This window comes from Silurus meridionalis, chromosome 7 (genome assembly GCF_014805685.1).
Source record: "Silurus meridionalis isolate SWU-2019-XX chromosome 7, ASM1480568v1, whole genome shotgun sequence".
Classification (NCBI taxonomy): Eukaryota; Metazoa; Chordata; class Actinopteri; order Siluriformes; family Siluridae; genus Silurus; species Silurus meridionalis.
Genome location: NC_060890.1, coordinates 450,655 through 478,154, shown reverse-complemented (window position 1 = coordinate 478,154; position 27,500 = coordinate 450,655). Strand labels below are relative to the sequence as shown.

General features: G+C 44.5%; 1 protein-coding gene and 3 long non-coding RNA genes across 8 annotated transcripts in view; 2 read left to right on the top strand and 2 right to left on the bottom strand.

Annotated features, from left to right (window-relative positions):
• Positions 1-1,077: 1,077 nt before the first annotated feature.
• plekha1b (pleckstrin homology domain containing, family A (phosphoinositide binding specific) member 1b) lies at positions 1,078-24,690 on the bottom strand. 5 transcript variants are annotated; one of them, XM_046853359.1, is made up of 13 exons: positions 24,468-24,690; positions 17,958-18,118; positions 16,889-16,945; positions 16,684-16,729; positions 13,263-13,360; positions 9,562-9,690; positions 8,602-8,739; positions 7,882-7,950; positions 7,040-7,104; positions 6,870-6,933; positions 6,650-6,739; positions 5,056-5,126; positions 1,078-2,588 (listed from the first exon to the last, which is right to left on the bottom strand). In XM_046853359.1, the coding sequence occupies exons 2-13, from the start codon at positions 18,096-18,098 to the stop codon at positions 2,375-2,377; spliced, it is 1,182 nt and encodes a 393-aa protein (XP_046709315.1). In that variant the 5' UTR covers positions 18,099-18,118; positions 24,468-24,690; the 3' UTR covers positions 1,078-2,374. The 5 variants fall into 5 exon arrangements, with proteins under 5 accessions (XP_046709315.1, XP_046709316.1, XP_046709314.1 ...); XM_046853360.1 differs by having other exon boundaries at positions 5,086-5,126; positions 24,468-24,680; XM_046853358.1 differs by lacking the exons at positions 5,056-5,126; positions 24,468-24,690 and adding exons at positions 23,669-23,774; positions 24,190-24,432.
• Positions 5,635-6,643, bottom strand: LOC124388586. The gene is made up of 2 exons (XR_006926448.1): positions 6,191-6,643; positions 5,635-6,129 (listed from the first exon to the last, which is right to left on the bottom strand). It is a non-coding gene; the product is annotated as an uncharacterized LOC124388586 (long non-coding RNA).
• On the top strand, positions 23,781-24,447 carry LOC124388585. The gene is made up of 2 exons (XR_006926447.1): positions 23,781-23,999; positions 24,157-24,447. It is a non-coding gene; the product is annotated as an uncharacterized LOC124388585 (long non-coding RNA).
• A 1,533-nt stretch (positions 24,691-26,223) lies between the features above and the next one.
• The window catches only part of LOC124388587, a 1,797-nt gene continuing 520 nt past the window's right edge, over positions 26,224-27,500 (top strand). Inside the window, exon 1 of the long non-coding RNA XR_006926449.1 lies at positions 26,224-26,294. This is a non-coding gene — a long non-coding RNA (uncharacterized LOC124388587). The remainder of the gene's footprint in view (positions 26,295-27,500) is intronic.

The window sequence follows — 27,500 nt, the reverse complement described above, 5'->3', positions numbered from 1 at the left end:
TCAGCTTCTGGTCAAAGCTCTTTTCCGAACCCACCAGAATGGGTGCAGACTTGTCCAGCTCTTCGTTCTTCTACACCTAGGACTGCAGTAGAGGATTCTCAGGTCTGGTCTATAGGTGTGTTCATCAGTAAACTCAGGACCAGAGATCAGCAGGGGGCAGCATGTGCACATCATAACACAGCTCTCACCCTAAATACCTACCTTCATTCTTAAATTCTAAAAATACCTAACAGCGCTCAAGATGGCAGCAACCGGACACGGGTCGCCTTCAGAACCGAACTCAACCTCACGTTCATGAAAAATAATTTTAATGACAAAAAAAAATCACTGAAGCTCCATGTAGGTGTTAAGTTTCTTATTCTGAGTACATGATTACTCAGATAAAACAAATACTTTTATATCTAAATTAATATTTCTTTATCTACTCAAAATATTCATCGTGCCTGTAGCAGCTTTACAGTGGCAGCTTCAGTGGCAATACACACTGTGGGAGTGGCAGCTTTGGTTGCAGTAGATACTTTGGAAGTGGCTGCTTTGTTGGGTGCCACTAAATATTTTGGAAGTGTCGACTTTGTGGGAGTGGCAGCTTCAACGTTATAGATACTTTGGAACTGGCAGCTTCGTTAGCAGTAGATACTATGGAGTTGATGGATTTACTGGCAGTAGACAGTGGGAGTGGCAGCTTCAATGGCAGTACACAATGTGCGAGCTGCCGCTTCTGTAAGAAGACACAAAGGGAGTGGCAGCTTCGATGGCATAGATAGTTTGGAACTGGCAGCTTCATTAGCAATAGACACTATGGAGATGGCAGCCTCCATAGCAGTAAATACTATGGAGTTGATGGATTTACTGGCAGTAGACAGTGGTAGTGGCAGCTTCAATGGCAGTACACAATGTGCGAGCTGCCGCTTCTGGCAGTAGACACAAAGGGAGTGGCAGCGTCTGTTGCAGTAGACACTATGGGAGTCACAGCTTCAGTGGCAGCAGTAGATACCCTGAGAGTGGCATCTGCAGTGAATTAGTGAGTTCTAAAAAAATACTGGAACCAGAAAAAACACAAAGAAACACACCATGAAGTGCGTAAAACTGGTCAGTTTTAATCTTCAAACTCTTTCACATAATAAATAAATGAACACGATTTACAAATGTCAGATACACAACTCCAGAAATCCAAACAAGCTTGTGGTCATGAGGGACAGACGCAGGCACTTCAGACGGCTCGCAACAGCAGACCAGTGCGACGCAGTTTAGGGGTGTGAAGTTAAAACGCGGCGCCGAGCGACGTCCTCCGTCCCACCGTCACGTTCCCACAATACATCAGATGTCAGGTTATTTTTAACAAGAACGATCGTCACAGAACAACTACAGGAAGTTAGAACGTTGCTATCGGGCGAGATCAGGAAAGGAATACGGTAACATTAGTGTGGAGTTAGTGTGTAGCAAATTTCTAGCCTCGTCGTCTCAGCGGTCTTTAATGGAGTTACACTGCGCTGATGAACGTGTGAAGGTTGGCGGATTCGAGACTCGATCAAAAAATCTAAAAAATCTCTAATAACCTCTTTACAGTAAAGACACGATGATGATCCGCAGCACCCAGACCAAGTGTACAAGTGTGTTTCCACATTAACCACTTGAAGCGTGTGTGTGTGTGTGTGTGTGTGTGTGTGTGAAAACCTGGTGTTTATGGTCAAACAACAAACTCTGACAAGTTCTGCTCTAAAATAAACTCTATATGTACAGTCAGTGTGTGTATACAGATCTTGGAATATAATAACGATTATTAGGTTTCCTCCAGGTGGTGATAGGATCTGCTTTGGTTTGCTCAGAAATGAAAAGTCCTCAGAACTTTCTAAAACTTTTTTTTTTTGTTTTTAAAAATGGATAAAACGATCTAAGAGAAACCCAAACTGTACCCCATGAGAAAGAAGGTAAAGAGAGAGAGGAAGAAAAGATCAATTATTCGGTTAATTCCAAACTCATCAGATTAAATCTAATTCTATAACCATTTTGTGCTTATTAGGAAAAAAGAAAAGAAAAAAAGAGCGCACGACTTTTCGGGTGAGTTCGAGTGGAGGTTCAGCTTCCACACAATCCCATGATCCTCCTCGAGGGTGGACCAGAGTGATGTGCGAGGTCCATCGCAGCTCTGAGCTCTTCACGTTGTGCGGTGGTGCTATCCAGTGAGACCTGTGGTCATTTCGGTAACACTGATCGCTCTGGGGTGCGTCTGGTCTCGACGTGGGCGTGTCCATGTTTATATGTTTTACCACTGTAGGTGTTTACACCTCTGTAACTTGCAGATCGTCAGAGTCATTAACATCAGGAGGGCAGATCTCTGTGCTGTTCCTCCGCTCCCAGGGAGATATCGTCTCGCTCACTTGAAAAAAAGCCGAGGAGCCTCCTGGAGGGACAACCGGCTGCGTGGGCTGCCCCGCAGGAGGCCGCTGAGGTCTGGCTCGTCCCACGCCATGCTGATTGCCCGCTGGGAAGTGGCATTCTGGGAATTGGAGTTCGGTGGCGATGGGCGAGCGAGGGACTGGGGGACCTTGTTCACTGCAGTAAAAGTGGGAGGGGGATTCCCTGCGCTCCTGTAGAAGGGTGGGAGATAAAGGGTCAGAAAGACACACACACACACACACACACACACACACACACACCATTCAGACATGAAAGTGTTTCTATAAAGTGCTCAGGCATGGTAGTAGAGACTTGCTAAGAACTAGGCAACAGCAGCACAAGCACTGGGAGTGGCAGCCTCAATGGCAGTGGCAGCAGAAGCTTAAGACCCCTTAAGTAGTGGTGGAAGGTTTAAAAGTGACAGCTTCGGTGCTAGTTAAGGCTTTAGGAATGGCAGAGTCAGTGCTAGTTAAAGCTTTCAGAATGGCAGCTAGTGGCAGCTTCAGGAGAGGATACTCTAGTGGTGAGGTTTTTGGAGTTGTAGCTTCACTGACATGAACTTTTAACAGTGGTAGCTTGAGAATAAAAGATTCAGCAGCAGTGGTAAATAGTGGTAGCTTCAGTGGCAGTCAAAAGGTTGATAATGGCAGCTTCGGTGGCAGTCAGATGCAGTGATCCCAGCATTTCTTATTATAAAAAGCATCCAGTAAGCGTGGTAGCAGGGAGAAGAACAGTGTCAGTGACTGCAGCTTTAAAAGTAGCAGGATTTTATTCTCTAAAAATAAACCACCAGAAGTCACAGACGAAAAAAGAAATCAGCCTTCAGATGTGTGATGGGAGAAACCGATGAGGGAACAGTACACATGCAGCTAAAGGAAAAACAGAAGCTACTAAGGGTTAAGGTAGATGTTTAAGGATCAGCAAGGATACGAGTAAATTATAAACAATATGAACCACACAGACGCTTCTGAAAACCCATTCGATATGCAGCGAGAGCAGGAGCGATGATGACAAAGCTGAGGATTACGAGGAAAATTATCGAGAGAGGTGTTGGCTCGCCGGCATTTATGAGCGTCGAACATGCAGCTTTAAAAATCTTTTAAACGAATCGAAACACAGATTCTTCAATCTGCAGAAGAAATCTGATCACTGTGGGGGTGGGGGTGGGATTCCCAGCATCACATCAAAATATTTGGACGTGGAATTGGACATGTCTGTACATGCCCAGGAAGCCACTAGCAAACTAGAACACACACCTCGGAGTATGTGGAAACCTGTGCACCACTTCGGTGCGTCGCTTTATTTTCCTGCAAACATTTTTCTAGCCAAAAAAAAAAAAAGATACTGCAATTGTTATAAACGTACAAATCAACCCCACAAAAATAAATATAGACAAGTAAAACCACACTGTACACTGATTACTTCTGGAAATTCATTCACTTATGAAGTTTTATAGCAGTGTGTAATATACAACAGATGACCTGCGAGTGTTCATGAACTCATCCTTAGTCACAGCCTGGTCAGGGTCACTCTGGTTTCAGTTAGGCTGCAGGTTTATTGACATTTGGTTCATATGGTTTTCATTTTGAAAATGTTTTTGTTCAAACCAAAGGTTCTATGACCGATCTACAAAACCAATTAATCATAACCGATAGTTGATCGCTTGAACTATTGGCAAAAATCTATACCGATAGTTTTTCCGGCTTCCAGTCTGCTGTCATTGTGAGAGCGGCCTCTAGAGAAAACCGCTGAAGCCACGTGCTGTTTGTTTTTTTACACGAGAGACTGCGTGCTGCACGGAGAGCACTATATTATATTTACTATATTATTATATATTATTATATGAATACATTGTCATTATTCAGCACGGTGTTTTTTTTATTAAAAAGGTCAGTACTATTTTACATGAAGTGTTATTTTAGTATTTTTTATCCATTATCGGTTATCGGTCGAGTGCGACCCAGCCTAGCTCTCAGTATAATCCACTATTGGTCGACCTCTAGTTATTAATACATATATGTAGCAATATGACTTCAACTTAATCAAGGAAATTAGATTTAATGAGCAGTATGAGAGAGTTACTGCAAACATCAGGTGAGGCAATAAGTACATCCGCTCTTCTTTTCAACTCAAAACATAATCATCATGATCCCAGCATCATCTAATCTTCCTCCATCACTAAGATGGATCATTTTCTTTACCTGTTTGTATAAAATGTTATTTTGCTTTATATTGCCTCACCTGAGATGAAAACCACAATTGAAGCAACAAACACAGAACCATCTTGATTTCTCCCCAAATCCGATTTGATCTTTGATCCAGTAATGAAGAATTTTTAGTTGTGCTTAAGAAATGTGATATCAGGATGGGTGGAAGGATGGATGAGAGGATGGATGAGGGTGGCAGGATAAGGCCTGGACGTGACGCCATGGACTGAAAGTCATTCAGGTGCGAGAGCTGATTTTAGTCAGTTTGTTTGCTTTTGATGTATTTTGTGGGTTAAAAAGCAGGGCAGTAGAAAACAAGAATAAAATCGAATAAATCTATAGAAGCTCTACTGTGTTACACTCTGAGCTGGGATGCAAACAAACAGAGGGAGGAAGGAGGGCCGGTGGGGGGAGGGGGGTCAGGGGGATGGGCTGCGATCTCAACACATACGTGCTGCGTTCGCCACTGCGGGATGTATACCTCTGAATACAAGGGTTTGAGAACCTTCTGGCCTGACGCATCTGCAACAACACATCGCACAGCTTGATTAGGAGAGGAGAGAGAGAGACAGAGAGAGAGAGAGAGAGAGAGAGAGAGAGAAGAGGAGAGAGAGAGAGAGAGAGAGAGAGAGGAGAGAGAGAGGAGAGAGAGGAGAGAGAGAGGAGAGAGAGAGAGAGAGAGAGAGAGAGAGAGAGAGAGGAGAGAGAGAGAGAGAAAGGAGAGAGAGAGAGAGAGAGGAGAGAGAGAGAGAGAGAGAGAGAGAGAGAGAGAGAGAGAGAGAGAGAGAAGAGGAGAGAGAGAGAGAGAGAGAGAGAGAGAGAGAGAGAGAGAGAGAGAGAGAGAGAGAGGAGGAGAGAGGAGAGAGAGGAGAGAGAGGAGAGAGAGAGAGGAGAGAGAGAGAGAGAGAGAGAGAGAGAGAGAGGGGGCTAAAGTATCAATATCTGAAATATAGTGCGACTGTGTATAAAAGTTTGTGTTTATTTGAGGAAAAACTCATCACTACAGAAACACATGAACATTTTATTTCTCTGTTTATGATTTAATAGTTTTTAACCAATGATGTAATTGTTGATGAAATGAAGAACTGCTCTGCGCTTCAGAAAACCAGGTCTTCTTCACTATACCTCTTATTCTGTTTATTTACTGCCCCATAGTGCACACGCTCAAATCTGGAGACCAGGCCTTCAGGATGCTAATACTGTGCAGGAGCTAGTTCACTATACGCCATGTGCTACCTGTCTAATCATCGTTAACAACCTTAATGTTTTTACCTGTTGATTTGCATTCCTGTAACTGTCAATCCAGCTGTTTTATGAACCTGTAACCATCTATCCAATGCAACTGCAAATATCAATCCAGCGGTCATGTACCTGTAACTGTCAATCCAGCTGTTTAGCATGCCTTACTGTCCACCCAGCTATTTTGCATACCTGTAACTGTTGATCCAGGTGTTTTTCAATTACTTTAATTGTTAATCCAGCTGTTTAATGGATCTGTAACAATCTAGTCAGCTGTTTCATGTACCTATAACTGTCGATCCAGCTGTTAGCATACCTATAACTGTCAATCCAGCTGTTTAGCTTACCTATAACTGTCGATCCAGCTGTTAGCATACCTATAACTGTCAATCCAGCTGTTTAGCTTACCTATAACTGTCGATTCAGCTGTTTAGCTTACCTATAACTGTTGATCCAGCTGTTTAGCTTACCCATGACTGTCAATCCAGCTGTTTCACATACTTGTAACTGTTGATCCAGCTGTTTCTTGTATGTGTATCTTTTAATTTAGCTGTTTAGCGTTTCTTTACTTGTTAATCCAGACATTTAGTCTACCTGTAACTGTCAATCCAGCTGTTTTATGTTCCTTTGACTATTGATCCAGATGTTTAAACCATCTAAAAGGAGGTGGATAATCAGCTCGGACAGATCACAGGTAAGTAAGTGTTCACCTGAAGTGACTTGTGATCTTTTGGAGAATGAGGTGCTGAGGCAGATGACACTGTGTGTGAGTGATGGAGGTGTGGTGTAGAGCTGCAGGTACGTACTGAAGCAGCAGAGCGGCCGGGACCACGCTGGGCTACGATCGCTCCGGAGATGGCCTTGATCCAGTTGTGCATCTCCTCTGGACTATCCGTCTGAGGATGAGGATGAAACAGGGGAGGAAGAGAGACAGAAGGTGGAAACATCCTTTAAAGCTGAATGTTTTATTGTATGGGAAAGACTGAGGGGACTGAGCTATTAGAGCGAGAAACAAAACCTCCTCACCTGAATATAAAACGTTCTGGAGGTAGTGACGAGCTCAAAGAGGTTATCTCTCATCAGCAAATCACTGGTGATGAGAGCGAGAACCTTTATATCAGCGCACACACACACACACACACACACACACACACACACACACACACACACACACATTCCTCAGATCTGACACTGACCTTTGCTTACACTCCTGGACTTTAGTAATCTCCTTCAGAGGAATAACACGCAGAGGTTCTCGCTCCTAAAAGCACACAAAAAACAGGAAGCAGGAAGTTACATGAGGAAACGGGTATTCTACACATAAACCTCAATCCCTTCTGGAACACGACTGATCCTCAGTTCCTCAGATGTTACAGTCCTGCTGTATTGTGAGACCTGAAGCATTTTCATTATGAATCATGTCCAGACAGGTGAACATGCTTCAGGTGGACTCCCTGCAGGTTCTCCAGATAACCAGAGCAGAGAGGGTGGACCTCAGCTCATGCTGGAGTGTGTAGTCAAGAGGTTTTAGTCAATTAAATAAAAACATTTATTTCTTGGCCAAGTGTAAATTTATAAAAAAATATATATATATATTTAATCTGTTTCAAAGTTAAAGATTTTTTGTGTGTGTGTGTGTGTGTGTATCAGCTCTCAACACAACACTGAGTAAATTACATCAGCACCCACAAGCTGTGGCCTGTAACACACACACACACACACACACACACACACACACACACACACACACACACACACACACACACACACACACACCAGGAGGAATGGAATTCAAAACACATACTTTAACATGCCGGAGCAGCAAACTGTACCCCCCCTCCCCCCCTTAAATCACCCCAGTGATACAGTAACAGTGTCGATGTCTGTCTAGTTCTCATAAAACCGTGTGATTTATACAAAGAGAGAGTAATGGAAGGATAGATAGAAGGAGGAGATGGAGGGAGAGCTGAAGAGAGAGATGGAGGGAAAGATAAAGGTGGAGATTAAGGGAGATGGAGGGAAAGATGGAAACTCTCACCAGGTCTGATTTGAAATAACTGATGTTGTTGTCGTCCAGCATAAAGTATCGTCTCTTCCAGTTTTTCATCTGTGGAAACACAGAGAAGAAGCAGCTCATCACCCTGAGTGTTACAGACACCTCAGTACTCAGGAGTAACACCGAGCTCTAATCACAGTCTTCTGAAGTGTGTGATGTGAAGCACAAGCGTGTCTCGGTTACACGTGTGTTTGTGGTGAGATTTCGGCTCATGTGAGGTGAAGTCCAGCTGCATCCAGTCAAAATACAGACTTTATCTGATAAAGTCTGCAAGAACTTCTCCAAAAACCTGTTTACACTGCACAGAAAAACACCATCTCCATGTGGAGGGAAGAACAGAACATCTAGAAAAGGTTTTTCATCACCTCCATTTACAATCTCATGTTACAGTAATTTGATCACTGTGTGCTGGATGATGTGCTATTCCAGTGTCTGTGTGAGAATCATCTCAACCCCCATCATCAGTTCAGCTTTATATCTCACCTTTCTGAAAGAGCATCATTACAGGTGTGTGTGTGTGTGTGTGTGTGTGTGAAGATGGTAGTCTAGACACTGGTGTAAATCTGAAAACCTTCGAGATGTGACTGAGTGGTTTCAATAATGTGAACGTGGAGATCAGAAAGTCTGATTATCTGAGTGTGTAACCCGACCGGATTTCCATGATGGACGAAGGAGGTTGTTGTGAACTCTGTGTAGACTCACCACTGCTCCCTGTTTAACACAGAAGCCAGCCTTCACCACTGATTGGTCCTGGTTGGCTCGACTCAGGTAGTAGGGCACCTGCCCTTGGGGCTTCCTCAGAGCTCCTTTCTCTGCCCCGTTCTGCCCTTCACCCTTCTCCTACACAAAAACAAACACAATCAAATATACTGCACCAGCAAAAAGAGGAAACTTTAGCCTGGAGCTTCTTCTACAGGAAGTGCTTTTGAGTAATGGAAAGTTCAGAACGTTTCGAATGATATTTTAAACATGCATAAATAATGAGCATTTAAATATTTATGTTTTGTCGAGGCAACGAACCGATCAGTACGCATGCCATCTGCTTTAGTGAGCAGTACACACACACACACACACACACACACACACACACACACACACACACACACAGTAAAACTCTTACATGTTTCTGAAAACCATTTCAGAGCCATTAGTTAAATCTGATGTCTGCTTTGTAGAAAGTGAAACTTTAACCCATCAGAGGATTTAATGATGTGTGTATCTTCTCCACTATATCAGAACACCAGCATGTTCATATGATCAGTCGTTTATCAATAATCACTTATTTTCCTCTGATTACACTCGGTGGAGTCTGATGTGAAGCCTGATGTGCGAGGAGTCTGATGTGAAGCCTGTGAGTGAAGCCTGGAGTCAGGAGTGAAGCCCGATGTGCCTGATGTGTGAGGTGTCTGATGTGGAGTCTGATATGTGAGACTCATGTGAGTGTAAGCCTGATGTGTGAGGAGTCTGCTGTGGAGTCTAGAGTGAAGCCTGATGTGCCTGATGTGTGTGGTGTCTGAAGAGGAGTCTGATGTGTGAGGAGTCTGATGTCCCTGATGTGTGTGGTGTCTGATGTGGAGTCTGGAGTGAAGCCTGATGTCCCTGATGTGTGTGGTGTCTGAAGAGAAGTCTGATGTGTGGAGTCTGATGTGTGGAGTCTCTGACCTGTGTGGTGGTGATGATGGGAACTCCTCCGATGATCTCGGTCTTGTAGGAGACCTGCTTCATGGCACCCAGAACCTCCACGCAGGCCTCCGCTGGGTTCTGCCCACTCTGATCACCTGACTTTGGGACCTGAAAACAATCCCGCAGGCTTAGAGTCCAAGGTCAAAATGTCACCAGCTTAACCAACCCTAGCACCTGACTGCACCAGCAGGTTGTGTGTTTAAATCTCAGAATTGCCCTGCCATGAAAACCCTCACCCAAGCTTGGATTTGATTGGTGGGTTTTGGTTTCTATAGTAACAGCTCGTTCACACTGATATTTTAGGCATGTGTTATTGTACAGTGGAGATCTCACAGCGACACCTTCACACCCGTCTCAGATCAACAGCTGCTGGTTTTCATTTCAGAGAGATTTCAGTGTTGAGCTGTCAGTGTTAGCATGTCCCAACAAACACCGCCACGCCCCCTGGAGCAAAAGGGCAGAATTACTGCCCCGTGACCGCCTCTTTACCAACTGCGTTTATGGGCCTGAGTTCCTCTAGAGCCTGAGGGACGGAGTGGAAGTTTACAAGAGCCTTTGTGAGTGTGAGTGTGTGTGCGCGTTTGTGTGTGTGTAGGGTTTTTTCCCCTCTGACTAAATTCAGAAGAATGGTTACAGTGTGAATGCAGACAATGAAGGAGAAAAAGAGTCCGTGACTCGAAAAGGGAAATGAAGAGCAACAAGAAATCAGAGCAGGAAAAACGTCCGCCTTGTTTTTGTTTCATACAGGAGGCAATGGGCATTTTCCTGCCTGTGGTCGTACGTGTGTGTGTGTGAGTGAGTGAGTGAGTGAGTGGTGGTGAGTGAGTGAGTGAGTGAGTGGTGGTGAGTGAGTGAGTGAGAGTGAGTGAGTGAGTGAGTGAGAGAGAGAGAGAGAGAGAGAGTGTGAGTGGAGGGCGTGGAGACCCATCTGTTATCCAGACCGCTTTGAGAGAAAAAAAAACTAGACTAGAGGGTGACAGGAGGAATTCCCACTGTCTGTTCTAGAAGCTTCGGACCTTCAATGTGACACACACACACACACACACACACACACACACACACACACACACACACAAAAAAAATACCCTGACTTCTTTTTAGAAAGATAATTTTTTTTAGATAAAATCTGTACACTTGGTATGAGTTCTGTGGTTTCCCCCGCACACACACACACACACACACACACTTCTAACTGTGCTTCAAGAGAGAATAAAAAGAGTCAAGTGTTTATAGCTGCTATAATGGAAAAAAAAACAGGAAATGATTAATTTCTATAATCAGAAGAAAATCATTCATTACTAATAGACTGCTGATTAAATGTATTATTCTTCACCTACAGACAGGACAGAGCATCAGTACAACAGGGAAAGGGAACTAAGGGTTTAAGGGCTTGGTACAGCTGATTACTCACTCTCACTCACCTCACTATCACTCACCATTACTTACTCTCACTATCACTCACCATCACTCACTCACTCACTATTACTCACTATTACTCACTATTACTCACTATTACTCACTCTCACTATCACTCACTATTACTTACTCTCACTATCACCACCTCACCATCACTTACTCTCACTCACTATTACTCACTCACCATCACTCACTATTACTTACTCTCACCATCACCACCATTACTCACCTCACCATCACTCACTCTCACTATCACTCACTCACCATCACTCACTCACCATCACCACCATTACTTACTCTCACCATCACCTCACCATCACTCACTATCACTCACCTCACTCACTATCACTTACCTCACCATCACTCACTATTACTTACTCACCATCACTCACTCACTATCACTCACTATTACTAACCTCACTATCACCACTATTACTTACTCTCACCATCACCACTCACTCACCATCACCACTCTCACCATCACCACCTCACCATCACTCACTCTCACCATCACTCACTATTACTCACCTCACCTCACTCACTCACTCACTCACTCTCACTCACTCACTCACTATTACTTACTCTCACCATCACCTCACCATCACCACCTCACTCACTCACCACTATTACTCACCTCACTCACCTCACTATCACTCACTATCACTCACTCACCACCATCACTCACTATCACTCACCTCACTATTACTTACTCTCACTATCACTCACTATTACTTACTCTCACTATCACTATCACTCACTATTACTTACTCTCACTATCACTCACCTCACCACTCACTCACCTCACCATCACCACTATCACCACCTCACCATCACTCACTATTACTTACTCTCACCATCACTCACCTCACTCACCATCACTCACTCTCACCATCACTCACTATTACTCACCTCACTCTCACTCACTCACCATCACTCACTTACTCACTCTCACCATCACTCTATTACTTACTCACCATCACCACCATCACCACTACTTACTCTCACTCACTCATTACTTACTCTCACCATCACTCACTCACTATCACCACTATTACTTACTCACCATCACTCACTCTTACTATCACTCACCATTACTTACTCTCACCATCACTCACTCACCTCACTCACTATTACTTACTCTCACTATCACTCACTATTACTTACTCTCACTATCACCACTCTCACTATCACTCACTATTACTTACTCTCACTATCACTCACTCTCACTATCACTCAAGAGTTGGGGAGGTGGTAGCTCAGTGGTTAAGGCATTGGGCTTTGGATCAGAAGATCACAGGTTCAAATCCCACCACCACCAAGCTGCCACTGCTGGGCCCTTGAGCAAAGCCCTAAAAAACCCTCCCCTGCTCAGTTGTAAGTCGCTCTGGATAAGGGAGTCTGCCAAATGCCGCAAATGTAAATGTAAAGAGTGATATTAACATCACTCTTAATATCACTATTAATCACTCACTATTACTATTACTCACTTATACCATCACTCTCACTCAATGTCACTATTAATCACTCTCAAATACTCACTGTCTCGATTACTCACTATTGCTATTACTCACTATTACTCTCTCACAATCACTCACTCTCACTATTACTCACCCTTACTCACTCTCTCACCATCACTCAATATCATGATCACTACATCCATCACTCACTCTCACTATAACTCTCTCACTGTCTCCCACTGTCTCTCACTCTCACTATTACACACTCTCTCTCTCAATATCACTATTTCTCTCACTGATGTGTTCTGATGACCCTATCATAATTTGAAAAGTGTGGACGTGGCCTAGCCCCCCCCCATGCCTAGCCAGGAGTCTTACAGAATGGTGATCAGTATGGGGTAGTATACTTCAATGTGTTAATACTTTATAATTTATTAATACAGAGTTATTAACCCTACTGTAGCGAGTTGAGGGCGGAGAATACTCTGCTATGACTGCCTGCCGCGGGACACTTACAATTTTGTTGTATCACGATCGTAAGATTCCGAAAATCAAAAGTCCATGTGTATTATTATTACATTACTATTAGTCTCTTATCATCAATTCATTCATATAAATAAGTGAAATACACATTACGTTAAAACATCCTGATCTATTCACTAAGGATACACTTTTTTTATTTAAATCAATATTGTACACTTTTTTAAATATAAATATGGAATTCAATATCAATATTATATTATAAAACGTGTACGCGTACGCCACTCTGTGGTATGATGTGATTAGCTCGTGCTGTAAATGACTCACTGTGATTTTGGTGGCATTGTTGAGCACAGCCACCCACTCCACCAGGTCCTGCTTATCATTGGCCTGTAGGTAGAACTTCCTCATTCCAGCATTGATAACTGGAGGGGAAGACAGAGGAAGAAAGTGTGTGTGAGAGAAAGAACTGGTTATTATACACTGGAAGTGTAATTAGAGCAGGCATTAGCGTTACACAACCGTGCCCTAATCACACACACACACTTTTTACAGAGTGCACAAACACCATCATGAGTGAAGGTCTGGGTTCCTGGGATGATCAGACATGTGTCCACATTATTACACCTAAACGCAGTATAATATTCCAGATCCCACATCCCCTGCTGCCCTACACACGTCGACCCCAAATGATCACTTATGTTTGATCTCCTACGACTGAAGAAATATTGATGCTTTATGCAACTGTATGTTTATTATTAATGAAACAAACTCAACATAAGAGCATGAAGACTAAACAAGCTTGTAAACGTTTTTAAGTAATTACGCTGTTTTAAATGACTTAAATAATCTGGAAACCAAACTAAATTTGGCTCTGTTTCCACGCGGACGTTTTTAAGTGCCGGACGTATGCATCATGGTGGATTTTGGTGCTGATTTAAGACTCTGAGCATCAGTAAAACAAATGTTGAGTGATTAAAAATGATTTTCGTGTCTTTAGATGCGATAGAATGAAATTTTGCATTCACTTGAACTTGGAAACCCAAACCTGCTCCAGCATGGCAGTGCCCCTGTGCACAAAGTGAGCTCCATGAAGATCTGGTTTACATGCTTTGGAGAGGAAGATCTGGAGGTTCCTGCTATAGAGCTCTGATCTCATCCCTTCTAAACACCTTTGGGATGAATGTGAACGCCGACTGCACCCCAGGTCTTCTCACCTACATCAATACCTGCCTTTCATAACACACTTGTGTCTGATAAACACTCAAATATTCATAAGAACACTCCAAAATCTAGTATGACCAGGTGACCCAATACTTCTGGCAATATAGTGTGTGTGTGTGTGTGTGTGTGTGTGTGTGTGTGTGTATATATCTACAGTGAGGAAAATAAGTATTTGAACACTCTGCTATTTTGCAAGTTCTCCCACTTAGAAATCATGGAGGGTCTGAAATTCTCATCGTAGGTGCATGTCCACTGTGAGAGACATAATCTAAAAAAAAAAAAATCCAGAAATCACAATGTATGATTTTTAACTATTTATTTGTATGATACAGCTGCAAATAAGTATTTGAACACCTGAGAAAGTCAGTGTTAATATTTGGTACAGTAGCCTTTGTTTACAATTACAGAGGTCAAATGTTTCCTGTAGTTTTTCACCAGGTTTGCACACACTGCAGGAGGGATTTTGGCCCACTCCTCCACACAGATCTTCTCTAGATCAGTCAGGTTTCTGGCCTGTCGCTGAGAAACACGGAGTTTGAGCTCCCTCCAAAGATTCTCTATTGGGTTTAGGTCTGGAGACTGGCTAGGCCATGCCAGAACCTTGATATGCTTCTTACAGAGCCACTCCTTGGTTATCCTGGCTGTGTGCTTGGTCATTGTCATGTTGGAAGACCCAGCCTCGACCCATCTTCAATGCTCTAACTGAGGAAGGAGGTTGTTCCCAAAATCTCGCAATACATGGCCCCGGTCATCCTCTCCTTAATACAGTGCAGTCGCCCTGTCCCATGTGCAGAAAAACACCCCAAAGCATGATGCTACCACCCCATGCTTCACAGTAGGGATGGTGTTCTTGGATGGTACTCATCATTCTTCTTCCTCCAAACACGTTTAGTGGAATTATGACCCAAAAGTTCTATTTTGGTCTCATCTGACCACATGACTTTCTCCCATGACTCCTCTGGATCATCCAAATGGTCATTGGCAAACTTAAGACATGCCTGGACATGTGCTGGTTTAAGCAGGGGAACCTTCCGTGCCATGCATGATTTCAAACCATGACGCCTTAGTGTATTACCAACAGTAACCTTGGAAGCGGTGGTCCCAGCTCTTTTCAGGTCATTGACCAGCTCCTCCCGTGTAGTTCTGGGCTGATTTCTCACCTTCCTTAGGATCATTGAGACCCCACGGTGAGATCTTGCATGGAGCCCCAGTCCGAGGGAGATTGACAGTCATGTTTAGCTTCTTCCATTTTCTAATGATTGCTCCAACAGTGGACCTTTTTCACCAAGCTGCTTGGCAATTTCCCGTAGCCCTTTCCAGCCTTGTGGAGGTGTACAATTTTGTCTCTAGTGTCTTTGGACAGCTCTTTGGTCTTAGCCATGTTAGTAGTTGGATTCTTACTGATTGTATGGGGTGGACAGGTGTCTTTATGCAGCTAACGACCTCAAACAGGTGCATCTAATTTAGGATAATAAATGTAGTGGAGGTGGACATTTTAAAGGCAGACTAACAGGTCTTTGAGGGTCAGAATTCTAGCTGATAGACAGGTGTTCAAATACTTATTTGCAGCTGTATCATACAAATAAATAGTTTAAAAATCATATATTGTGATTTCTGGATTTTTTTTTTTAGATTATGTCTCTCACAATGGACATGCACCTACGATGACAATTTCAGACCCTCCATGATTTCTAAGTGGGAGAACTTGCAAAATAGCAGAGTGTTCAAATACTTATTTTCCTCACTGTATATATATATATATATATATATATATATATATATATATATATATATATATATATATATATATATATATATATATAAAAGCTCCTAAGCTGAAGTTGAGCATCCTGTGTGGAAGTCACTAAGCTCCAGGGAAAGGTCAGCCCGAGTTCATGAAACTGCATCCTGCCATTGAGAGCAGGACGTTCCCTCCGGAGAGCTTGGGGCGAGTGAGATCTCTACACAAGCTCACAATTCACCACTACAAATTCTTTTATTTCATTATAATCATGTTCTGCTCAGGTCTATGTGGGGTTCCTCCAGGTTCCTTCCAAAACTCTTAATCTAGTGTAGTGAGTGTGTGTAAGTGTGTGTGTCTGGAGAACAGTCCAGGTGTATTCCCACCTGCTGGTGTAGACTTCACCCTGAGCCTCCAAAGCACTTATGGAGGAGACATTAACTCGGTTTTCTCCTGCTTTAGATCAGAACTACACACGTGTCTACTCTTATATTACATATTATAAAGAACACTGTGGAGGATGAAGGAGTGTGTGTGTGTGTGTGTGTGTGTGTGTGTGTGTGTGTGTGTGAGAGAGAGAGAGAGAGAATTTAATTTCAATTTGACAGAGACTGAGATACAGAAAGGTATATACACACACACCCACACACACACACATACACTAGGAAATAGGAGTGGCAATAGTGAGTGAGAGTGAGTAAGGGTGTGGGGGTCTGAGAGAAAATGTGTTTAAGTGTAGAGAGAGAGAGAGAGAGAGAGAGAGAGAGAGAGAGAGAGTCTCACCGAAGCAGAACTCGGCTTTGGGTCGCAGTTTGGTCGCATCGCTAACCTAAACCAGGAAACACAATATAACACTTTATAACCTACACTTTCATCTACATTCAGGCATCACAAGGAGAAAGAGAAAAAAAAAGAGAGGAGAGAAGAGTAGAGAAAAAGGTAGAAGATCATGAGGAGAGGAGAAGAGAGGAGAGGAGAGAAAGATCACCTTGGAGATGTAAGTGAGCTTCAGGGAGCCGACATACGGAGTTCCTTCTGGAAGATTCTATAGAGAAAAAAAACAGTCACGTATAAAGTGTGTATTATCACTAGAGCGTGCACTGTTCACGTTCCTGTTAACGAGCATTACCATGGAAACAATGACGTATCAGAATGAGAGATTTATTCTAAACCTGCACTACTATCAGAGCCGCTGTTATAGACAACTCATCACCACCTTCTGACCAATCAGAGCACAGAACAGTGCACGAGACAGGAAGTAACAGGAAGTGATGACACAGGGACTGGAGATATTCATTCGGAAAGTTCAGCATCAATGTATGATGCATTTTACAGAAAGAGAGAAAGAGAGAGAGAGGGGAGAGAGAGAGAGAGAGAAAGAGAGGGGAGAGAGAGAGGGTCTAGAGAGAGAGAGAGAGAGAGAGAGAGAGAGAGAAAGAGAGGGGGGGAGAGAAAGAGTGAGAGAGAGAGAGCGAGAGCGAGAGATGGAGGTATGAATGTGATAAGTTACACTTTAACCTGTGTAAAGATACAATACACAACACACCTTCCTCTGACCCGGTGATCTGAACGTCTCCTCTGATTGGCTGGTTGTATGAATAAATTAGCTGGTTGTATGAATAAATTAGCTGGTAGCTCAGGAAGCAGTTTTAATAAGAAACACAACTTCTTACATTTATAACATTCCATACTTCCTTCCTGTCTGACAGTTTTTCCTTTACTTCCTTCTCTCCATCCTCACATCATCCACTTCCTTGTACTTTTCATTCCTTCTTTCCACGCTAGTTTTATTCCTTACTTCCTTTCCTTCGATCCATCCGTTTCCTTCTTATTTCCTCCTGTGATTCTATTCTTTCTTCATTACTTCCTCCCTTACTTCCTCCCTGATATGGTGAGACTCCAGACAGGATGACTCCGCCCACTCCGAAAAAGGAAGTGACGGAACTGAAGGACTCCCTGAACCACTAACGTCTATCTGAGCTTTCACAAATGCTGATCAGTGAGTGTGTGTGTGTGTGTGTGTGTGTGTGTGTGTGTGTGTGTGTGTGTGTGTGTACCTGCGGGTTGTCCATGTACCACACCAGACTTCCCTCCAGGGTGTCCAGGATGAAGTAACGGCGCAGGAACTTGCCGCTGTTCTCATTTTCCTCTATGTCCAGGAAGCCACAGATGCGGTTCTGGCGATCCACGTAAGGCATAGCTGGGTCTGAGCATCACACTGTTCCCACACACACACACACACACTCTCTTAAGAACAAGGAAAGTATTTAAAACTTGTAACATTTCAGTAACAGCAAGTTCTCTCTCTCTCTCTCTCTCTAAACGAGTCCTTGTATGTGGTGAACACAAGCGCCTCCTCACATCAGGAACACACACTGCTTTTACACTCATTCTCCATTACAATACCAGGAACCAGAACCACACATGTGGGAGTAGAGCCCCCCTCCTAAAACACCACTATATACAGTATACACACACACAACGCTCCATTCACAATTCATCTCCTGCCTCTTTTGGTTAAGAACACTGAGCCTCTGCAGGCAATCTCCTCCTAATGGCAGCTCTGTTCTACAGGAAGCAACTGTGTGTGTGTGCGTGTGTGTGTGAATATCCAATATACAGTGTCTTTACGATTCCCAATGAAGGTAGTAGAACATATAATGACAGACAGATTATTGTATTTACGTTATTGTGTGTGTGTGCCACTCAGCAGCGCACACACACACACACACACACACACACACACACACACACACACACACACACACACACCTTAACTCTGACCTGATGGAAAAGATCTACTGAATTATAAGGTAATAATAATATATTATTACTATAGTAACAGCTTGTTCAGGGTATAACAGTGGAAAAAAGAGAGAAGGAGAAGAGGAGAAGGGAAGAAGAAGAGAAGGAGAAGAGGAGAAGGGAAGGAGAAGGGAAGGAGAAGGAAAGGAGAAGGGAAGGAGAAGGGAAGGAGAAGGGAAGGAGAGTTTATAGCTGCTAGAAGGTAAGTGAGTACCTGCCTCCTGAACAATAAATGTAAGTGTAAATGGATAAAAATCGACAGTGGTGTAACAGCTGCTGTCTTCACTCCATCGTACGCAGGGTTTTTTCTTTCCTCTGATGTGTTTACAGGGCAGGAGTAAAACTATTACATCACAATGATCTTACTCCATCTGATCTTCTCATGAAAAACGCGTGTGTGTGCGTGTGTGCAGAAGGAAGTGAGAGCGTAGTGTGGGTTTAGTAGTAAAGTATGAGGTCAGAGCTGGAGTACAGGTAAACACCTAGACGTGTGCGGGTAAACACTTAGACATGTACAGAGTAAACACCTAGACGTGTACGGGGTAAAATACCTAGACGTGTACGGGTAAACCACCTAGACGTGTACGGGGTAAACCACCTAGACGTACGGGGTAAACACCTAGACGTGTACAGAGTAAACACCTAGACGCACGGGTAAACACCCAGACGCACGGGTAAACACCCAGACGCACGGGTAAACACTTAGACATGTACAGAGTAAACACCTGACGCGTGTGCGGGTAAACACCTGGGCGTGTGCAGGTAAACACCTGGGCGTAATGCGGGGTAAACACCTGGGCGTGTACAGGTAAACACCTGGGCGTGTGGGTAAAACACCTGACGTGTGCGGGTAAACACCCAGACGTGTACAGGTAAACACTTAGACATGTACAGAGTAAACACCTAGACATGTACAGGTAAACACCTAGACATGTACAGAGTAAACACAGGCGTGTACAGAGTAAACACCTAGACATGTACAGGTAAACACCTGGGCGTGTGCGGGTAAACCACCCAGACGCGTACGGGTAAACACCCAGACGCACGGGTAAACACCCAGACGCACGGGTAAACACCCAGACGCACGGGTAAACACCCAGACGCACGGGTAAACACCTGACGTGTACGGGTAAACACCAGACGTGTACAGAGTAAACACCTAGACGGTACGGGTAAAATACCTAGACGTGTACAGAGTAAACACAGACGTGTACAGGTAAAACACCTAGACATGTACAGGTAAACACAGACATGTACAGAGTAAACACCAGACGTGTACAGGTAAAACACCTAGACATGTACAGAGTAAACACAGGCGTGTACAGAGTAAACACAGGCGTGTACAGGTAAACACCTAGACGGTACGGGTAAACACCTAGACGGTACGGGTAAACACCCAGACGGTACGGGTAAACACCCAGACGGTACGGGTAAACACCTAGACGGTACGGGTAAACACCAGACGTGTACAGGTAAACACCTAGACATGTACAGGTAAACACAGACGTGTACAGAGTAAACACCTGACGCGTGTGCGGGTAAACACTTAGACATGTACAGAGTAAACACCTGGGCGTGTGGGTAAAACACCTAGACGGTACGGGTAAACACCTGACGTGTACGGGTAAACACCCAGACGTACGGGTAAACACCTGGGCGTGTGGGTAAAACACCTGACGTGTACGGGTAAACACCTGGGCGTACGGGTAAACACTTAGACATGTACAGGTAAACACCTGACGCGTACGGGTAAACCACCTGGGCGTGTACAGGTAAACACCTGACGCGTGTGCGGGTAAACACCTGGGCGTGTGCAGGTAAACACCTGACGTGTACAGAGTAAACACCTGGGCGTAATGCGGGGTAAACACTTAGACATGTACAGGTAAACACCTGGGCGTATGCGGGGTAAACACCAGACGTGTACAGAGTAAACACCTGGGCGTATGCGGGGTAAACACCTAGGCGTGTGCGGGTAAAATACCTAGACGTGTACAGAGTAAACACCAGACGTGTGCGGGTAAAATACCTAGACGTGTACAGAGTAAACACCTGGGCGTGTACAGGTAAACACCTGGGCGTGTGCAGGTAAACACCTGACGCGTACGGGTAAACCACCTAGACGTGTGCAGGGTAAAACACCTGGGCGTGTACAGAGTAAACACCTAGACGTGTGCGGGTAAAATACCTGGGCGTGTGGGTAAAACACCTGACGTGTACGGGTAAACACCAGACGTGTACAGAGTAAACACCTAGACGTACGGGTAAACACCTAGGCGTGTGCGGGTAAACACCAGACGTGTACGGGTAAACACCTAGACGTGTACAGGTAAACACCTAGACATGTACAGAGTAAACACCAGACGTGTACGGGTAAACACCTAGACGCGTGTACGGGTAAACACCTGACGTGTACGGGTAAACACCTGACGTGTACAGAGTAAACACCTAGACGTGTGCAGGTAAACACCTAGGCGTGTACAGAGTAAACACCTGACGCGTACGGGTAAACACCTAGACGGTAATGGGTAAAACACCTAGACGTGTACGGGTAAACACCTGACGCGTACGGGTAAACACCTGGGCGTATGCGGGGTAAACCACCCAGACGTGTACAGAGTAAACACCTAGACGTGTACAGAGTAAACACCTGGGACGTGTACGGGTAAACCACCAGACGCGTACGGGTAAACCACCCAGACGTGTACGGGTAAACCACCCAGACGGTACGGGTAAACCACCTAGACGTGTACGGGGTAAACACCCAGACGGTACGGGTAAACACCTAGACGTGTGCGGGTAAACACCTAGACGTGTACGGGTAAACACCCAGACGTGTGCGGGTAAACACCTAGACGCAGTACGGGGTAAACACCCAGACGTACGGGTAAACACCTGGGACGTGTACGGGTAAACACCTGGGCGTGTGCACGGGTAAACACCTAGACGTGTACGGGGTAAACACCTAGACGTGTACGGGGTAAACACCTAGACGTGTACGGGGTAAACACCTAGACGTGTACGGGTAAACACCTAGACGCACGGGTAAACACCTGACGTGTGCGGGTAAACACCCAGACGGTACGGGTAAACACCTGGGCGTGTGCGGGTAAACACCTGGGCGTATGCGGGGTAAACACCCAGACGTGTACAGGTAAAACACCTGGGCGTGTACGGGTAAACACCAGACGTGTACGGGTAAACCACCTGGGCGTATGCGGGGTAAACACCTGGGCGTGTACGGGTAAACACCTGGGCGTGTACGGGTAAACACCTGGGCGTGTGCGGGTAAACACCTAGACGTACGGGGTAAACACCTGGGCGTACGGGGTAAACACCTAGACGCGTGTACGGGTAAACACCTAGACGGTAATGGGTAAAACACCTAGACGTGTACGGGTAAACACCTGACGCGTACGGGTAAACACCTGGGCGTATGCGGGGTAAACCACCTAGACGTGTACAGAGTAAACACCTAGACGTGTACAGAGTAAACACCTAGACGTGTACGGGGTAAACCACCTAGACGTGTACGGGGTAAACCACCTAGACGTGTACGGGGTAAACCACCTAGACGTGTACGGGGTAAACCACCTAGACGTGTACGGGTAAACACCTAGACGTGTACGGGGTAAACACCTAGACGTGTACGGGGTAAACACCTAGACGTGTACGGGGTAAACACCTAGACGTGTACGGGGTAAACACCTAGACGTGTACGGGGTAAACACCCAGACGTACGGGTAAACACCTGGGACGTGTACGGGTAAACACCTGGGCGTGTGCACGGGTAAACACCTAGACGTGTACGGGGTAAAATACCTAGACGTGTACGGGGTAAAATACCTAGACGTGTACGGGTAAACACCTAGACGTGTACGGGTAAACACCTAGACGCACGGGTAAACACCTGACGTGTGCGGGTAAACACCCAGACGGTACGGGTAAACACCTAGACGTGTACGGGGTAAACACCTAGACGTGTACAGAGTAAACACCTAGACGTGTACGGGGTAAAACACCTAGAGACTTTTAGAACTTCTCCTTCACTTACCATCTCTCTCTTCTTTTTCTCTCTTCTTTCCTTCCCTCTTTCTCTTTCTCTCTCTCCTTCATCCTCTCTCTCTCTCTCTCTCTCTCCTCCTCCCCTCTTTCTCTCTCTCTCTTCTCTTCTTCTCTCCTCCTCCCCTCTTTCTCTCTCTCTCCTCTCTCTTCTCTCCCTCTCACCTAGTCAGTATGAACATCAGACACATCTTATCTTCATGCCTCAAATGCTCACGTCCACATCACGCTCACACACGTTTTCATTTTCCGGCTAAGGACGTATGGGGACGGAGGAATGTCGGATAAAATGGAGCAGAAAGAGGACAAGCGGTGAGGAAGAACTCCACCACACAGTACTGAGGAAAAGCATGAAGATGATGATGATGAAGATGATGGTGAAGATGAAGGTGATGATGGTGAAGATGATGAAGGTGATGATGTAAAGATAATGATGGTGATGATGGTGAAGATGAAGGTGTGAAAGAGAATGATGATGATGGTCTTCACCTAGTCACATGATCAGGGCTGAAATCTGAGAGCAGATCTCCACTAGTCTCCACTAAATACGTTCCTCACATCTTCACACACCTCGCACCACACCGAGGCTGGAACTGTCTCTCTCTCTCTCTCTTTTACACACACACACACACACACACACACACACACACACACACACACACACACACACACACTTCCTGTTCTAGCATGATTAGTAGAGCGTTAATGGAAAGTTCTGTGTGCATGTGAAGATCTGGAACACGTTAGGTGTATTTGAGAGCGTGAGATGCTTCATTCCTGCAGCTCTCTTTCATCTCCACCTCTACATTCCAGGAATTCTTCTGCACTACATTTTTCACGTGTCTAATAGCTCACGTGCGAGAAGTTCTGCTCTGTGATGTCGCCGCGATGACACACCCACCTCCTTCTCTCAGAGGGAAAACAACACACAAATCCAGCATGAAGTGGGGGCTGAGGAGGAACATGTGAGGAACTTCATCACAGAGCTGAGAAGAAACATCATCGAGCTGAAAAGGTACACGTAAACAGCATTACCACAGAGCTGAGGAGAATCATGTGAGAAGCAGCATCATCAAGCTGAGGAGGAACATGTGTGAATCATCATTAAAGAGCTAAAGAGAAACATGTGAGGAGCATAATTAATGAGCTGAGGAGGAACATGTAAGGAGCATCGACATCAAGCAGAGACGGATCATGTGAGGAGCATCATCAAAGGGTCTGAAGAGGAACATGTGAGTAGCATCATCACCGAGCTGAGGAGGAACATGTGAGGAGCCTGAGAGTGCCTCAGAGAGAACTTAGTAATTGTAGAATAAAGTAAACTGTGAGGAAACACCAGATCACACTGACATCATGTACCTTCTTCCACACATTCACCTTCACCGCCAGCGCGCGGTGTGTGTGTGTGTGTGTGTGTGTTACCTGAAGCAGCTGGAACACGGCAGTAATGAGGAGATGATTGGTCTGAGGTGTGTATCTACAGCAGGTTCTGAGGTAAGTGTGTGAGGAACCCGGACACACCCAGGAGCCGGAAAACCGCGCGCGAGCTCCGAGTACAGAGGACTAGACCGAGAACCGCGTTCAGTGTGACTCAGCAACACACACACACACACACACACACACACACACACACACACACACACACACACACACACACACACACACACACACACACACACACACACACACACTCGACTTACAGAGTTTATAAATCCTGAGGAGAAACGGTGCGCGTGCGCGTCTTGCCTTCTTCTGCGACTTTCAGCCCATCTCCAACTTCCGACTCCGAGCTGTTACCACAAACACACACAAACACGCACACAGCACAGACAGGGCGGGGACACGAAGGTACCGGAAGTGAACTCGTAGAGCATCACGGGAAATGTAGTGTTTTTCCTCGGGGACGGAAATTCACTGTCTGCAAAAATGGAATTGTTTGTTTTTTGTTTATTAATGGCTCAGTTCAGAGCGGATCAATCCAAGTATGTTTCCAGATGTTTAGAGTTTTATAGATTGAAATAAAATTCTAAAATCATTTTAGAATCATGCCCCAAAACAAAGAGAAACTTGAACAAATGTATATTTATATAAATAAGGTATAAAACTTGGCTACAATTAAAGTATTAGTATAATTATTTTATAATAATAATAATAATATTATTATTATGATTAATTATTATTGTTATAATCATTATTGTTATTATTATTATTCGTGAATCTCCTCCACACCGGTAGGTGGCGCGCAGGAGTTTTAACACGTGAAATGAAATTTGTATAAATAAATATCAAGTTTGAATACCTACATCGTTTTACAACAAAATGTAATAATAATAATAATAATAATAATAATAACGATAATAATAATAATTATTAGCATTATTATTATTACTATTATTTTTATTATTTTAATAATAATTATAATAACTCCAGCTCACTAGGTGGCGGTATTGCAGCCGTTCCGCCATAAATTCCAAGCATCAACGAAGGAGCGCTGAGCGGCAGGATTGTAATGGTGGCGTAGGAACAGAAACCGGAAGCGCTCTTTTCATCACATGGCTACAAAATCATTGCATGTTTCTACTGATGATGAAATAAAACTTATAAACACGCATTAAGACTTTAATCTGTGTTGGAAAATGTCTTATAAGTGATTTGATCGATCAGACCTCTAGCGGTCAGAAAAATATTATTCCAATAAAAGACCAAGGGTTAGGGTTCCTCACTGTGGACTTGCAGAAGTCAGAACAGTGGAACTGAGGTAGAGAGGTTCTCCAGCTTTAAGTTCTTGAGAGTCTTAAGAAAGCTCATCTGTCTCCAGGGATTCTAACAAGCTTTTACTGCTGCATCCCTGAGAGCACATGAGAACACTGCAACACTGAGAACTCCATAACTGCATGGTGTGTGTGAACATAAAGCCCTGCAAAGCCCTGGTTAATCTCCCAACGCATCACTGGCACCCAACTACCTGCCACTGAGCACCTTCACCACACCACACGTCTGTGTAGAGCTCACAACATCATCAAGAAGTAAGCTGAAGTAGATCTATTTGATGGGCTCACCAGAGGTTGGAGATGATTAAGCACCAGCCTCGTCAGGGTCTGTATCAGATGTGAGGTCAACGCTACCGGTCTGTAGTTCCTAAAGTCTTTGGTACAGTTACCATGCAGGATGTCTTCCACAGCTGTAGCACCTTCTCCAGCATCAGGTTCAGACCAAACATGTACAACAATATGCTGGTCTGCACAGGTCTAAAGGAGCCTGAAGATCTTCTTAAACTCCATCCTCACCTGGGCTTCTGTAAGGGGCAGTATGTATGGTTGGGGTGGGGGTCTGGGGTAATTGATAGGGAAGGGGGGGGGGGTGGCTGGTGGAGAGATGTGTTGTGGGTTGACTTATAACCTCAGTTACACAATCTTTAACCAGAATGCTTGTGGGTGCGTCCAGTCGGCTGCTTGGTGGTGAAGCACTGAGGCTCTCGCTGAGCTTCACAAAAACATCGCTGAACTTCACAAAAGGAAATAATTGTGGTGCGTTGGATGGTTTTAGAAGCGGTGGGGAAATCCCCTCAAACACTAATCTCTCGCTCACATCGCTGTGCTCTCAGAGTCGAGTTCCTCCATCAGCCAGAAGAGTTTCTGAGGAAACTGACATTTAGTAACCTTTCACACACACACACACACACACACACACACACACACACACACACACACACACAGACACAGAGAGAGAGAGAGAATAAAGCAGCAGAAAGTTTGATGTTCGAGTGTCTGGGCTGCAGGGCGTTCACACCAGGGAGAGTTTTACAGTTGAAGTGTGAATAAAACCTGAATCAGTGTTAGAAGGTCAGAGAGAATCTTTACCTCCTGCTCACACTGACACTGAAGATCACTGCTCTCATTCTGAGCTCTGAGTTACTTCTTCACTTCATCTCATCTCCACAACTCATCTCCCAATCTCATAATCAAGACAGTCCCAAACAGAGTCAGACAGTCTCAGATAGAGTCAAACAGAGTCATACAGTCCCAAACAGAGTCAGACAGTCTCAGATAGAGTCAAACAGAGTCATACAGTCCCAAACAGAGTCAGACAGTCTCAGATAGAGTCAGACAGTCTCATGTAGAGTCAGATAGTCTCATGTAGAGTCAGACAGTCTCAGATAGAGTCAGACAGTCTCATGTATAGTCAGACAGTCTCAGATAGAGTCAGATAATCTCATGTAGTCAGACAGTCTCAAACAGAGTCAGACAGTCTCAGATAGGGTCAGACAGTCTCATGTAGAGTCAGATAGTCTCATGTAGAGTCAGATACTCTCAGGTAGAGTCAGATAGTCTCAAACAGAGTCAGATAGTCTCAGATAGAGTCAGACAGTCTCAGGTAGAGTCAGATAGTCTCAAACAGAGTCAGATAGTCTCAGATAGAGTCAGACAGTCTCAAACAGAGTCAGACAGTCTCAAACAGAGTCAGACAGTCTCAGATAGAGTCAGACAGTCTCAGGTAGAGTCAGATAGTCTCAAACAGAGTCAGATAGTCTCAGATAGAGTCAGATAGTCTCAAACAGAGTCAGACAGTCTTAAACAGAGTCAGACAGTCTCAAACAGAGTCAGATAGTCTCATGTAGAGTCAGATAGTCTCAGATTGAGTCAGACAGTCTCATGTATAGTCAGACAGTCTCAGATAGAGTCAGATAGTCTCATGTAGAGTCAGACAGTCTCAGATAGAGTCAGACAGTCTCA